Genomic DNA, 15,618 nt, shown 5'->3' with positions numbered 1-15,618 from the left:
AATCTTAATTAAAATCGAATGGGTTAAAAGTGATAAAGAATTCGATAAAAATCATAATTGTCTATGAATTGAATGAAAGAAAAGATAATGGGAAAAAAAAGAATTAGAGTATGTATTATTCAAAAATCTCTAACATACTAATAACCTTCAAATTAAAAAAATGCACAAATTGCAATCAAAGTTCTTGAATTCTTGATCTAATATTAATTTATAGGTCAAATGTACATTTTTCTCATGAATTACCACTTCAAATCGAGATTCTTGAATATGATTTTTTTTATACATGATTATTTTAAAGTCTGATTTCTTCTAAGAAGAGACGACTCTATTAATAGACACAACAACAAATTTTCTTTAAGGTTATAATACAAGAACATTCGATTCAATGTATTAAAAAAATATCTTCGATCAAGAATTTTAGCCCTTTTGCAAGTATTAATAATAATTTAGTCTTTCTTGTTATTTTTATAATATCTAAAAATGGTTACTTTTCCGATTCTCTCTTTAGTCGGTAGGTTTAATGAGATCAATTTTTTTCTTTTTTATTTTTCAAAAAACTGTATTCAAATTATTTGTACCAAAGGAGTCCTCCGCGGGAACTTTCAGATGCTGCTTGAGGAGAAGGAAATTATTACTAAAGGTTAACGGGTCTCCCATTTCGAAGAAGGAGCTCCACGAATTTGGTTCTACGGGAAATTTGTTCCTTTTGGCAACCATTAGATGATTAGATTAAAAAATTTCACCCGATCATTATGCTTTCTTAATTACCATGCGTAAAATAATCTCAATCTCTGCGGTTCTGATCGAGATAAACATTTCTATTTTTATTCTTACCATGCGTAAAAAATTTCACCCGATCATCATAACCCAACAAAGTGGAATGTTACCCATTGCTGCCCTAAACAGGGTTGCCAGGAACATAATGGGCATTGATTTTTATTTTTATTTTTTTTGTTGGGAAGCTGAATTTGAAATGCTAAGAGCAATTGACTTGGGGGGCGGTTTTATGATGATCATGTGTTGAAAATTGAGTGAGTTCATTGTTGGGAGTTTTGAGACAGGGAACCTAACACAGTAACCCATGCGGATTTTTCCCAAACAAAATGACTAATGACGATGAAGCTATTCTCACTGGACAGAGAAATCAAATAATTTAGTCAGTATTTTTTCTTTTTTTAAATGATTAGAAACTGAGAAGTCAAAGTTATATATTGTGCTGCAAACAATCCACTGAATAATTTGAAGCTTGATTTCTGTATTTCCATGTTTTCCGTGAAGGTTCTATTTTTCGATTTGTCATTGATCTTGACGTAGAAAAATCGTCGACATGGATGGGCACCGTGTTCAACTCTCACGTGGTTTTGTTTGCACTTCTATGTAAGTCGAAATTATTTTGCAAACAATTTGAGTTAACAATCTCAAATCTGTTAAAAGCCTTGTCACATGGCATTTTTATATAGCAGCTCGTAAAATTTGCTTTCGTGGACTTGGCATCACAGCAGTATTCAATCATTCAGATCCAGTTGCTATTACATTTGTGAATTTTCTAATTAGCCGTTTGGCAACAGCTTCAAATAACAGCATCAGGACATATTGATAAATGACAACTGAGTTTTTAAGTTCTAAAACCAAATCCAGACCTTCTCTTGGTAACTTCTTTCTTCACTCTGTATGCGTTGGAATCAAGAAGATTTTCAAGAGATTTCCCTTTTCTGTTCCGAGCCCGTCCTGTTTCTTTCAAGAGTTCAGCAAGCCTTTCTTTCTCGTCATCAATGTCCGGATTTGCTGTCCCAAGTTTTTCTTCTCTCACCTTAAGGATGTACTCCAATATCTCAATAGCATCTTCGACCCTGTAATTAAAAACAAAAACAAAAACGATTCAACGTTCAACGAAGAAGACTCAACAATCAAGCAAATTGAAGTTTTGCCTTAAATTAATTTAACTTTAAAAAAAAAAAAAATCTTACATTAGAATCTACAAGTAAACCATAAAGCCCCAAACAGATAACTTGATCATTATTTTCCCTAGAAGAAATATAAAGATTCATGAACAATACTTAAGCCTCAAGATTGGGTTCATCCAATCATTGTCTCCCATCATGTATATATCATCGAATAAAAACCTTATCTGCTACAATCAGAAGTGGGACTGAAGACGGCAAATGCTATCTGTGCGTGACAATCGGCCTAGGCAAGATGATACATGCAAGTCTATGTTGGGTAAGATAAAGCCTTCAATTATATAATAATATTCTGTGAGAGAAAACCAGTAAGTGGCAACAAAACCAGTAAGTGGCAACAGCAGAGAACATGGATTGCAAACAAATGGGTAGGGAGCTAAACAAAAACTTGGAAAGGATATCAAAAGTGTGCTTACCTCCCCAAGGCATCATAAGTTGCTGCAAGATTGCTATATACCCCGAGAGTGTCCAAGTGACATGAACCACACTCCTGCTCCAGTACTCCCCTTGCTTCTTCAAACAGTTCAGTGGCCTCATTTATCCTGTAGAGCTGCAGACAAGCCAACCCCATCTGGTTCAACACGATGCCAAAGAATGCCGATTTACTCTCCCCACTGGCCCGTAGCTTCACTACAGCACTCTCAAAAGAGGATCGAGCCTCTCCATACCTCCCAACCACATACAACATCACACCCATCTGCGCTTCTATTCCTGCGATGGTGCTATGGTACCCAGGGGTGTCTTCCAATAACTTCATGGCCTTTTGCAGGAGCTTCAATGCCTCTTCATGTTCATTCAGGGCTTCGTATATTGCTGAGATTTCTGTCAAGCCATTGGCAATCTCCTCAGGTGCAGTTGCAGGAGCTGGTTTCGCACACACTCTTAAGGCATTCTCACAGTAGGATTTTGACTCCCTTAGTTTGCCTATCCTGTAGTATAGATCTGCAAGACGAATAAAGATTGATGCTACAGAAAGGTGATCTTCACCCCTAGTGGCTTTGAAGACCGTAAGCCCTTTCTGATAAGAAAAAATGGCCTCGTCAAAGCGACAAAGGGACATATATATGTTGCCAATGCTAACATCAATGGCAGCAACCTCATTCTCTTGACCATTAGCGATCATTACCATGCTAGCCAGAACAAGGTGCTCAAGGGCAGATTCGTAGTCCGCCTTTGCCTCATAAACAAGAGCCATAAGCCTACGATCAGCTGCTTCTTCAAGGGAGGCCGAGTGACCGTGTTCCCTATGAATTTCAAGGATCTTCTTGCATAGGTTTTCTGCCTCATCAAATTGCATTGCTTGAATATGTGCCTCAGCTAAGTACCTGTCTTTTCATAGTTAATTGAAAGGAAACAGAATTCTGCTAGAGGTTTGAATTAACGTCTCTCAAACTCTCTTTCTCTCTCTCTCTCTCGCTTAAAAAATAAAATAATACTATACTTACAAAAGCGAGATAAAGAATTAGTTGACTTATTATTCATTATTCTATAGTATTATATTAATCGATCAATAGATAACAAAATATCGTCTTAGTTAGAATATAAATATGTATACCAACTATGTAAGTATATCATTACTCATATAAATACATTTGTGGCACTCAATTAATTGTTCCTTCAAAAGAAATTAATTAGTAATGCAAGTTCCCATTTCTTAGACTTTTAATACAGTTCGATCCATTTTGTATTCAGCCGCAATCGTGCTTCCTACTAGGAATTATTTAATTACCTTGAGCAAAACAGAGTCAGAGTAACAGACAAATGGGTGATCCGGTTTTGGGCTGATAAGATACAAGCCCAAACCCGACACCAAAGTGGAATAAGCAAAACGTGTTTCAAAAATACAAAATCACATATTAGCCTTCTGCCAAGTCTTAGACTAACATGCGCCACGAGTAGTTAAAGGTTCCGACAGAAAAGAATGACATACCCAGAAGCTTTACCTGCAAGTCTCAGCGACTCTCGGATCCGAATCTCCGAGAGCCTCGATTTGGATCTCCAAACCCGATTCGTAACACCAAACGGACCTGTCTAATAAACCCATCGACGAACATGTGTCACCAAGCTGCATGTACCCGGAAAACTTGGCAAGCGCACGATCAGAACCCTTTCCAATATCCACGACCTCAATGGACCGTTCCAAAACCGGAACCGCCTCCTCGAACCGGCCCAAACTACAATAGATGGCTGCCAGCATGTGCAAGCTCATGACCAGCTCCAGCTCCTGGCCTGAACCCGAAAACCTCTCAAACGATTTGGAAGCCCGAGTTGCGTAATCCAAGGCCTTGTTCGGGTTATCACCCGAACTGATAGTTTCTCGCGCCAACTTGAGTAGAAACGGACCCAGATCCGGGTTGTCCAAAGACGATTCATCGATGGTCACCTTTTCGGAGGTTCTTTTTGCGCGTGAATTTGAAGGTGACGGAGACGGGAATCGCTTTCTAAGTGGAGATGGGGATCGAAGGTTATTAGTGGATCCATTTTGGATTGCAGGTATGAGAATGTTTAGCGGCGTCGTATTTGGCGGGGTTTTGACGGAAATTAGACTCGGCATTTTTGTTGTGAGCGTGACCGTTAGGAAATAGAAACCAAACCTAAGGCATGCATATAAAGAAGCCTGAGTGAGTGGGTGGGTGGGTTAAATTTGATGGTGGTGGGGGAAAGTTGCTTGGAAGAAACGTCTCATGATCATGGAATTAGAGTACTTTAATTTGATAACAATATTTAAAAAGAAAAAAGGAACGAACAAGGATACGAAATCCATTGATGATTGATATGTAAGGTAAACAGTTAATGAGTGAGCTGTTATTTGTAAATCGTAATTGTGTTGTGTGTATTATATATTATCATAAAATTGAAGACGGAAGAAATGCGATGAAGAGTCTGCTTCTTTCTCAAAACTTTATTATTCTTCACCACCTCGACTCGACGCTCTTTTGCTTCTTCCGTAATGTTTCTTTAGTGCCTCTGTCAGTCTCTCTCTGCTTGCTAATATCGGTGGACCCACGTCCCCTTCTTCCTTCGCTTTACGAAGGAATTTCCAATTGCGAGCGACGAGAGAGAATTAATATTGAGAAATTTCATGAGAAATTTCACGGATTCAAATAGTCTTCTCTTTTTGTTAAGTATTTTATTATTAAAATAAATTTTGATAAAATTATTTAATTAATTCATATTCTCTTTTTTTCCCCCTCAATTCTTCAATTCTCACCAGGTTTTTTAGATATACTTTTAAATGAATCGAACTAAATGATGATGTTTTGTTTTTCAACTTGTTTACTATATACGTAGGGATAGTAATGAGCACTATTCGCAATAGGTCCACCATTATTAAATCCGCATCCGACAAAATTTAAATTATTAAAACTATCCGAACTTGTTACGGATTTTTTTTTTTTAAAGAAAATTCACTTGTTGCAGATTTTAACAATTATTAATCTTGCAATGATATTTAGTGGATTTTTTGCGAGTTTCTAAATTTAAAATCATAAATATTCAAAATGTAAATTTATAATAATAATCTAAAATTTCACATAATATACTCAATTTTAAAATTAACCAATGTAAATGGAAAATTAAAATTTCAACATCAATCCAACACAAATTCTCAAATTTAAATATAAAATACACAAATCTATAAAAAAAAAAAAATCACAAACTAGTATCTAAGAGTAACAATTATCATTTCATATTATCATTCAATAGAAGATCTTCATATCATTCACCACCATTAGCACCCATCCAACACAATTCCTACAATAATGATTAAGATTAACATTTTCTAAAAAATAATTTTTTTTAAATATTAATACGAAGAACAAAATTATAATAATGAAATAGTCCGTGCATTAAGCTAAAAAATAATAGTTCATATAAAATTATAATAAGTATATAATAATTCATGCATTAAATTTAAAAAGGTTCAATCAAAATTATAATAAGTATATTTTTAGATAAAAATATTTTCAATTAAAATTAAATTTAAAATTTTAAAAAGCTGATAGTTGTTGGATACCCGCAATTTGACTAAAACTAAACACACTCGCAACCTAGTGCGAGTTTAAATTTATAATATCAAACTCTTCTGCAGCCTACAAAATTACTTGCGATAGGCGTGTTTTGCGCGGACGGGATTAGGTGGATTTGTGAGTTTGTTGGTACCATTGCTATCCATGTATGGACGTGGAAAATATGTTGGAGCCAAGTAAGATAGAGCAGGAGGCATGCATGTGAAAGTATGCAATAGCAAAGTATAGTAGAGTAGGAAGCATGTGTGTGGAAAATATGCTGGAGCATAGAACCAAGTAACGTGAAGTAGGAAATATACATGCAGGAAACACGTTGGAGCAACGTAAAGAGGAGTAGGAAGCATGCATGTTGGAAGAATACTGGTGTAAAGTGATTTAAAGCACGAAGCATGAAGCCACAAATGATTGCAAATTCAGAAGAAAAAATCTATTAGGAAAAATTTAGAAGTTTCAGAAATCCAATTTGAGAAAGAGATAAATATAGATTTTGAAAAAAAAAAAAACTCTAAGTAGTAAAAGCCCATCAAAATAAAGAATTATCAACGACTTTGGATACATAAAAATTGTATTATAAATAGAGAGTCCTTCATGCATAGAGGACATAAGCAAATAGCTAAAAGAAAAAACTTCATTATAATTCTTATTAAATAGTAAAAATTGCTCTTTTACTCTCATGGTCGTACGCCAAGCATTGAACTATGTAAATTCTCTGTATTTGATTTTTTTTTTCGTTTATTTAATTTTCTAGTTGACTTAAAATCAGCATCAACACAGCCCATAAAAATTGGTTCCTTTCTACACTATATCAACTCCAAAGGAATAAAATTTATCATTAAAAACTTAATATCAATTAATTTTAAAAATTTATTAACCATGAAATCCAATGAAAAGGCAATAAATTAATTTGTAAATAAATGGATTTGAATAGTATTGCATTATAACTATTGCATTTCGAATATTAAAGTTTACTTATTGATGGGAGATGATTTAGATCATATATCCAAATTATATCACTAGTAAGCAAATTTTAACTTATGTACTTGTTGTTAATGATAAGTGCTGACAAAATCATTGTTTTATTTATATTCAAGAGTCATATTATTTTTTGAAAATATTAATGGTGTGTTTATTTACCCGTAATTAGAATGAAAATTTTAGAATAGGAATTATTGACGTGTTTACTTACAAATTTGAAGCTTGGAATCGGAATTGAATTCTTGCGAGACTATGATTTAAGGATTCATTACTGAAGTTCTAATTCCCAACCTTAAATCTATCACTAAGATCCTGATTCCTAAAAAGGGGTTGGGAATCAAAGCTCTATTCCCATGATTGACAAAAATACCCCCTATTTTAAATTCTTAATTCTTACTTTGTCCTAATTAATTCACGAGTATAAAAGAAAAAAAAATCAAATTAAAACCACGATAATGGAATTGGACACCACCCAAAATCGAATAAACAACACCCAAACCAAAATTGAACCAACAGCACCTACCATTGCTGATTATGAAGCCACTGACGACCAGCTATGGATCTCGCGTTGAGCAACAGCACTTGCTATTGTCAGAGCACCGGAGTAGCTCCTCCCCAAATTGTTGCAGCAACACATGCCGTTGCTGGAAATAGTAGCCGGTGACGCATCTCCTTCCAATCTCGCATGAAACCAGCAATCAATCTGGCTCGACGGCAGTTGTTGCAAAAATGATGATGATGATGATTATTATTATTTTTTTTTTTAAACGATGACGATGATTATTTTTGTCTCCAAAAATGATGATGATTATTATTATTTTTTTTTGGGCATAATATATAATGTTATTATTATTGTTGTTGTCATGTTTATTATTATTAATTTTATTATTATCATTATTGAAACAAAGTTATTATTATTTCTTATTGTTATTAACAATAAGTTTTTTGAATAATGATAATATAACAAATATTTTAATAATAATAATAAATTAAGGATATTTTAATAACTTAAAATAATTCATTCTAATTCTAAAATAAAGAAAGTAATTTATTAAGAATCTTATTTCTTTTTTTGAATTCAGCCTATTCTCATTTGAATTTATTTCAATTCATTTCAATTACTAATTAATAAACATACTACAACTTAAAAAGAAACAAACCGAGTTACAATTCAATTCAGCCTTTATAATTTAGGTAGTGTTTATTCTCTGAAATGAAAATGAGGAGTGTGGATTCTTTTATTTACAATTTTTAAGAAGAGAGTAGGAATCTCACTCTGTGGACTCCACCCAAATTTAAAGTAGGGAGTGGGATTCTCACTCCTACGGGGGAAGTGGGAGTGTAAATCTACTCCCCCTTCTTTTTTTTTTACCCTCATATTTAAAATAAAATAAATAATATTATAGTTATTTAAATAACATTAGTATGTTATTTTATAAATTAAATTTATTAAAATAATACTATTAAACATATTTAAATATAATATTATTATATTTAGTTAAAAATAATAATTTACATTGATTCTAAATTAAATTTTTTTAAAAATAATATTATTATACTCATAGAGAATTAATAATATTACTATATTATATCTTTATTTGAAAATATAATATTATTATATTTATTTATTTATTTAATTAATAATAATAATAAATATTTTATTTTAAAAAATATTAATTTTGTACTATATTATCAATGATAATGTTTCATTTGTATTGCTATTATTAATAATTTTTTTATTTACATAATTAAAATTAAAATTAATAAAAAAATTATGATTTACATAATTAAGAATATTAATAATTATTAATTTATAAATATAATAAAATAAATATTTTATTTTTTAAATATATTTTTTATTAATTTTGTAATTAAATATTATAATTCTTTAAATAAAGATAAAACTGTAATTTAAAACCATTTACTTTTAATTCAAGACAATTCTATACTCTCACTCTAATGTAAGTAAACAACCTACCCACACTACTCTCATTCCACACTCCTAATATCAGAATTTCCACTCCTCAGAATTACCACTCTAATTTAAAATGTAAACGCTAACTTAGGTGGCGTTTGTTTTTTTGTCTGAAATCTGAATAGATATGAATTAGTCTGAATTCTGAATAGGTATGAATGTTTGAATCTAAATAATATATTTATTTTTTCGTCTGAATCTTAGAAAATAAATATTAAGTTGTTTGTTTTTTCAACTTAAAAAGCTGAAAATATATACTTTTACATTTGTATCCTTGTTAAATTTGAATGTCAAATAAATAATATATTAAATACCATAATATTTTAACATTTATAAGTAAAACTATATTCAAGTGAAACATAATTATTTTGGAATTTTAATATATAAAATACCATAAATTTTAAATTTTATCGTATATAATATAAGAAAGAAAAAACAGAGATATTTTTATGTGAGGTAAATATTTATGGGTGAGTTTTGGGATAGACATGAAAAATAAATTATAAAACAAAGATATTTTTATCATTAGCAAGTAATTGACTTAATTCAGATTTCTCAATTAAGTAAAAAATCAAAAAAATTAGCTTATTTTATTAAGTAAAAATTACCTAAAAAGTCTCATTAAGTTATAAAAATAAACATCTCTAATTAATTTAATTAATTAAGTTAAGTCATTTTAAGTCATTAAGTTAAAAAACAAAAGCCACCTTATTAGACTTTAGAGTCTATCGGATTCAAATTTAACTAATATCAGATTGAATGTGATTTATATCATCCAATCAGATTTGATTTGGATTGAATCGGATTCGGATCTATCCGAATAATCTGATGGTAAATTGGGACTGCACTGCTGATTTAAAAAAATAATATTAACTAAATATAAAAGCACAGAAGTAAAATTCCTAGGTGAAAGGCTAATTCCAAAACCAAAATATCAGCAACGACGCTTCTCCGGACGACCAGACCGACGCCGCGAACCACGCTGCCGACGACGCAACCCAAACGATCCCAGCCGCATCTTGGTCGACATCGAAGTCCAGTCGGCCAGTTGCACGCCGCTCGCCATCGACGTTCCAGACGAGCATCTGACACCGACAGCAACCTCGCGACTTGTTCATGGTAATGCCGACGCATTTTGAACATGATTGCCTGGTTGCTTCTTATCTTATATTAGCTTGTGGTTGCCTGGTTGGTTCTCTTTTGGCTAATATAAATTCTTTAGAAAATTCTCTTTTGGCTCTCTTTTGATTCAGTGGTATACTACTACTTTCCTTGCTCTGGCTGAGTTGCTGACTTAATGTGATTATTTTGATTCTTTGAACATGTAAAATGCTTTGAGTAAATGTTGAATATATGATCAGGAAAGCTTACGATGAGATTAATTTTCTTTTCTTTTCTGATGATTTACATTTACTTGTGTTTTCACTAATTATAGATTTCATGAATTTGTGAAAATTGCCAAAAAGCCCCAAATCCGAAATATCATTCAAATCAGAACTCATCTGAATCGATCCGGAATATTCATCTGGTCCAATTTATTTAGATTTGAGGTTTGGGTTAGAATTGGATGATTTTTTCGCAATCTGATTCATCCGAATCCAATCTGAATCTGAAATTGCCTACCCCTAGATACAACCTGCAAGCCCAAATCAGTCGGTTTCTTAGTTTCCTTCTAGACACACGCCTAGCCTAAAGCTTCTTCTATATTTTCTACACACTGCCAAGGCAGCCGTTTAAAAACGAATCCATGCGCATAAGGACTTAGCTTGTTGGAACTTTGTACAAGCTGCATCCGACAGTCCAGTAAGTTTTATGGGGAAACTAACTTAATTTAGGCTGAGAACTCCTGTGCACAAGTTTTTCATTTACTTTTGACTTCCTTCTCTTTTCTGCGGACAATTAACATTGTATTATTTTTTCAATGTTTGTGAGAATTGCTTTGCTGCTGTTAACTGTGTGATTGATATGAGATTTATGTGTTGTGGGTTTATTACCACAAATCTGATTATTTATATCTTATGGATTTACAGTTAGATTGTGTTCAGAATTGGAATATGTGTGTATGCACATAATTGTTTGATGGAATGACACTAAGAGCACTTCATATGTTTAGGTTTTCAATTCTAAAGTGTATAATTGAAAACAAACTTTGATGTGTGAACTTAAACCATTTGCAGAAATGAAGATTTTCGTTGCTTGGTTACCCGACTTGGTTGGGAATTTTGGACCAATTAAATGTTAATTCCTATTTTCAGTTTTTACTTTTTCTGAATTCCCTGTAAATCAAACAAACACTATGCAAAGTGCTATCGTGAATAAAATAGAGTTATTTGTTCAAAAGAAAAAGGCAATTAAATGTTTCAGTTTTTACTCAAAGTGGGTTGATTCATATAGGTCTAACTAGTAGTGTAATGGTAAATCATTCAATGGTGGAGATAGCACAAATTTAAACTCTTATATATATATATATATAGAAAGGTTTCTTGGAATGACTTGTGCGCACCTTGATAGTGATGCAAGACTTGTTATATTAGTTGAGATGAAATTTCTTCAAGGATTCAGAAATTATCTTTCCTCAAAGATTCTTATTTTTTCCAAACACTGGATCTGATAATGGCATTGAGTACACAAGTTGCCCATTTCCATATGAGTCTCTTAAATCTGAGTTGCCGTGGTCCCCATTATTGTTTGTGGCTTTTCTTGTAGTAGATTTTGAACATAACCATCTAACAACTTCTAGCTTTGTACTTGTAGAATTGAGCTCTAATCTGTTGGGTCATGAGAACTGAAGAGTCGAAAGATCCTCTGAAGGAGGTTGATTGGAAAGCCATTGGTAGTGAATTGCAGAAGGACCCTGGTGCAGGTGTGAAACCAGTTGTAAAGAAGCGGCTTCCGAAAAAGATTAGGCAAATTCCAGACTACTATTTCCTTCCTCGAAGATCTTTACCCTCGGCCATAGCCTTCTATGGGTCTTGCATTGCTGGTGGAATTGGTGCTGGGATGCTGCTGGAGATCTGGATAAACAAGAAGGTTAAAGGTATGACCTTGATGACTATAATCTTTTTGATTGCTGTTATTGACAGGTTAAGTCACTGTATAATTTTAGTGATAAGATATAAATTAATACAAACATACTAGGTGTGGATGTTTCGGGATTCGGTTTGGGTTGCAACCCATTTGGGTTGGAGAATTTAACCCAAACAAGTTGAAAAGTTATTTTGGTTTGGTTTCAAATATCGGTTCGGATTGAGGTTGTAATTTTTTGTTAAAAATTCGGTTTGGGTTGCAATTTTGGGTTACAGCTAAAAATTCAAATTTAATTACAAATTCAGCCAAAAAAAATAGCTTAAATAAAAAAATTCAAAATTCCAAAAGCCAAAAGCCAAAATCCAAGCAAATAAATAATTAATCTTAAAAAAAAAAAGAAACAACATAATAAAATTACTGAATTACAAATTCTACACCAAAATTCAATCTCTATGAATGCTCAACTCGACAAGCAACAGTTACATTAGCAACAATTAACCTCCACCAAAGAAGCATCGGTAATCAGTCCATTTTGCTAAAAGATAAACAATTGTGTTTATCAGAATGTTGTCATATAGATTGACAAATTTGCTGTGTCTAGATAGGAGTCTACAAAACCAATGACGGGAACCAAGCATCAGTAAAGTAATAAACTCAATTATTAGAACCTAGAAGACTGCACGTATTGCTACTTCTGGCTTCAGCTTTTAATTTCAACTTTATCTTCTTAATTAACTACCTAATTATCTTTATTAATCATCAATTCTTTAATAACACAACGACAATAAGATTTAACACAGTTCAGTAAAGCAAACATGAAAAATTAAAATAATTAAACAATATTCTCATCAATCTGAGAGTAAGAGAAAGATTTAATTCCAAGAAAGAATAAGAAAAACCATTGATAAGTTTCGAAATCTGAGCTTGCAGCAAATATATCCACAGAGGAAAAAATATGTAGATAAAGGAAATTAATTAGAAGGAGATAGAGTGAAAACAGAAATTATTGGAAGTCAAATTTTGATGTAAATGTATAGAAGCTAAGATTCAGTTCCAACCAACTTACCATCAAGTGAAGAACTGCAGCGCTGATGAGTTAGATGGGAGCTACAACCCTGACAGCCGATGAGATGGAAGTTGCGACAACCAGGCAGTGGTACTGTTGGGAGCTGCGACGCCGACAAAGTAAAGACTGACTACTGCAAGAGAGTGACAGATAACAAGGGTGGCCAGTGGTTGAGTGTGATGACTGGTGGTGGTGTAGCATGACTGATGGCAGTTAGTGACAGGGAGATGAGTTAGGCTTAGCTTAGAGTCTCTGTTTTAATTTGTTGTTCAGTTCGGTGTTAACGTGAGGTGAATTCAAACCCAATCGGTTTTCAATTCTCAACCAACTTGTTTTTAGGGTCAAACTGAACTGAACCAAAAACCGAAATAAATTTGAGGTTCGGTTATGCCACCCCTAAAATATAGTGCCAGGCTAAAATTCATTCAAAAACACATGAAAAGGACATTTGGTGCCTAATGGTCATTTTTGGGTCTTACGATGACTTTAAGAAAGCTTTTTATGTAAATTGTGATTGTAAGAGTATCTACAATAATCAGCCCTTTTCTGTGGGCTCGTCCCTTAATTTTTTTGTTAGAAAATAAAAAGAGCAAATAATTAATTAGAAAAAAAGAAACAGAAATGAGAAAGAAGATTTTTTTTTTCCTTTTAAGCATCCTGTTTTGATGGGAGAGTAGTTCTTGTGAGTATTCATGATTATTACAAAAAACATGGATCATTTGCCATTATTGTTGATCATAATGCATTAATGCAAATGATATTTGTGAGCTGATGTAGCCATCACGTACTTACAGAGGTGACCAGCTTCGAAGTGTTTTCTCTCTCTTTTGCCATTAAGAATCATGGAATTTCCCTGTCATCATGGTTGAAAATAATCGTATTTGTAGATTTTGGAAGCCTTTTGGCTTGACTCGCTTGCATTTAAGTACTTTGTTATGGCTAACGTATTTGTCATTGTCTTTCAGAGGATGGAGGAGTCATATGGGAGTTTGACAAATAGAGCTCTGGATCATAGGAAGAGTTGCCCGCCTTCTAGACAGTTGCTTATCTTTTTTTATTTTCATTCTTTTGGAAAGTTATATACAGAGGCTGTAGGAGGAAACCTAAAATAGTAGAATGCTCTGTGTTTGGAATTGACATTCATGTTCCTAGCTGTGTGTAATTTTTGTTAGAATTTTACATTAAAAATAAGGATATGGGATGTTGGATAGATGAATATTTGTTTGCTATTTATCTTCCTTTTATTTGCTGCACTTAGGGGTAGCCAAGATTGTAATATTTGTTTATACAATTGTGTAGCTGCAGGATGGCGAGCTTCTTCCTTGACCTCATGCCTTCGAAATTAAGCTTGTCTTCATAAAAAAATATATTTTTATTTCTGGCTATTGTCTTGATACTTGAGTAATGTGTTGAGGGCTATGTTAGTTTTTATTTTTTTTGAAGTCTATTATACAGAGATGTTATTGATATTACATTAGATATTATAATTAATATTTATAATCATATTATATAACTAGAACCATCGTCATACATTGACACATTGAAATACTTACCCATATATTTTAAATCCTCTATAATTATCGTCATACATTGGCACACTGAAACACTTACTCATATATTTTAAACCATCTATAATATTAGAGAAATGTCCACTCCACTCACATTTCGTAAGGGAGAGATTGTATTTACTCAATTATGTCATACATTGACACAATGAAGCACTTACTCATATATATATATAGAGGGGTGTTTACTTTATTTACATTTCATAAGAGAGAGACTGTCTTCACTTAATCATGTCATACATTGACACACTGAAACACTTACTCATATATGGAGGGGTGTCTACTCCACTCACATTTTGTAAGGGAGAGACTGTTTTCACTCAATTATGTTGATAATTGATGAAGTACTGAAATTAATCTCTATAAAACTCTTATGGAGACTCAAATTCTTGAACTCAATATTATAAGTGTAAGACTTCACCTATTGGACCAAATGCCTATCGGTGAGGGCTATGTTAGTTTTGCTCCTAGTAATATTGGGCCAGGATAATATTGCTTTCCATGAATGAGTTTGCAAAAGCTGTTTGCAGTTTCAATAGTGGAATTTCACGTTCAGTTGAGGAGAATTCTCTTTTCGAGGATCACAAAGTTGCGGCGATTTTTACAAAATGGGTTATTTATTTTCATCACTGGAATTGCACCTTTTCTTACCTTGTCCGGTTGACTCATATCATTTTGATCTCATCTTATTATTCAGCATCTCAAAGGGAGGATTCTTGGCATGATTTTGTTATGAACACTTGTGATGCTTTTCAGACGAAAACACTTCCAAGGTCCAATGGCAGTTGCTTGCCCCCAATACAAATTGAACAGGCAAATCCCGTGGCCTAAAAGAAAATAGGAAGCAAAGATGAAGACTGAAATAACCGAATTTGCTAGCTAGCTATCTTTCTCTTGAATAAACTAATTAGCTAGCTAAGCTTTCTCTTCAATAAACTAACTACTGGGCTTCTCACAATTAAGAACGGTTATTTTCTCCGCGATGAGACACGTGTAGAGAATCTACTGGATCGGAAGAATT

At 33.0% G+C, this 15,618-nt stretch overlaps 2 protein-coding genes across 3 annotated transcripts; one reads left to right on the top strand and one right to left on the bottom strand.

Moving 5' to 3' along the window:
* Nucleotides 1-1,446: 1,446 nt before the first annotated feature.
* On the bottom strand, nucleotides 1,447-4,810 carry LOC18049016 (protein KINESIN LIGHT CHAIN-RELATED 1). The gene is made up of 3 exons (XM_006444750.2): nucleotides 3,905-4,810; nucleotides 2,378-3,286; nucleotides 1,447-1,850 (listed from the first exon to the last, which is right to left on the bottom strand). Exons 1-3 carry the CDS (start codon nucleotides 4,513-4,515, stop codon nucleotides 1,616-1,618), a joined length of 1,755 nt encoding a protein of 584 aa, XP_006444813.1. The 5' UTR covers nucleotides 4,516-4,810; the 3' UTR covers nucleotides 1,447-1,615.
* Nucleotides 4,811-9,809: 4,999 nt separating this feature from the next.
* Nucleotides 9,810-14,409, top strand: LOC18049015. 2 transcript variants are annotated; one of them, XM_006444749.2, is made up of 3 exons: nucleotides 9,810-10,058; nucleotides 11,694-11,976; nucleotides 13,998-14,409. In XM_006444749.2, the coding sequence occupies exons 2-3, from the start codon at nucleotides 11,718-11,720 to the stop codon at nucleotides 14,030-14,032; spliced, it is 294 nt and encodes a 97-aa protein (XP_006444812.1). In that variant the 5' UTR covers nucleotides 9,810-10,058; nucleotides 11,694-11,717; the 3' UTR covers nucleotides 14,033-14,409. The 2 variants fall into 2 exon arrangements, with proteins under 2 accessions (XP_006444812.1, XP_006444811.1); XM_006444748.2 differs by having other exon boundaries at nucleotides 9,810-10,127.
* The last annotated feature ends 1,209 nt before the right edge of the window (nucleotides 14,410-15,618 follow it).

The sequence above is a fragment of the Citrus clementina genome, unplaced genomic scaffold (genome assembly GCF_000493195.1).
Source record: "Citrus clementina cultivar Clemenules unplaced genomic scaffold, Citrus_clementina_v1.0 scaffold_3, whole genome shotgun sequence".
Classification (NCBI taxonomy): domain Eukaryota; kingdom Viridiplantae; phylum Streptophyta; class Magnoliopsida; order Sapindales; family Rutaceae; genus Citrus; species Citrus x clementina.
This window is presented reverse-complemented; position numbering and strand designations above follow the sequence as displayed.

Coding starts and splice junctions, on each gene's coding strand:
- LOC18049016 (XM_006444750.2), bottom strand. CDS start 4,515: ATGCCGAGTCTAATTTCCGTCAAAACCCCGCCAAATACGACGCCGCTA. Junction 3,287..3,904: donor AGAGTCGCTGAGACTTGCAG/GTAAAGCTTCTG, acceptor ATGAAAAGACAG/GTACTTAGCTGAGGCACATA. Junction 1,851..2,377: donor ACTTATGATGCCTTGGGGAG/GTAAGCACACTT, acceptor TTTTAATTACAG/GGTCGAAGATGCTATTGAGA.
- LOC18049015 (XM_006444749.2), top strand. CDS start 11,718: ATGAGAACTGAAGAGTCGAAAGATCCTCTGAAGGAGGTTGATTGGAAA. Junction 11,977..13,997: donor GATAAACAAGAAGGTTAAAG/GTATGACCTTGA, acceptor ATTGTCTTTCAG/AGGATGGAGGAGTCATATGG.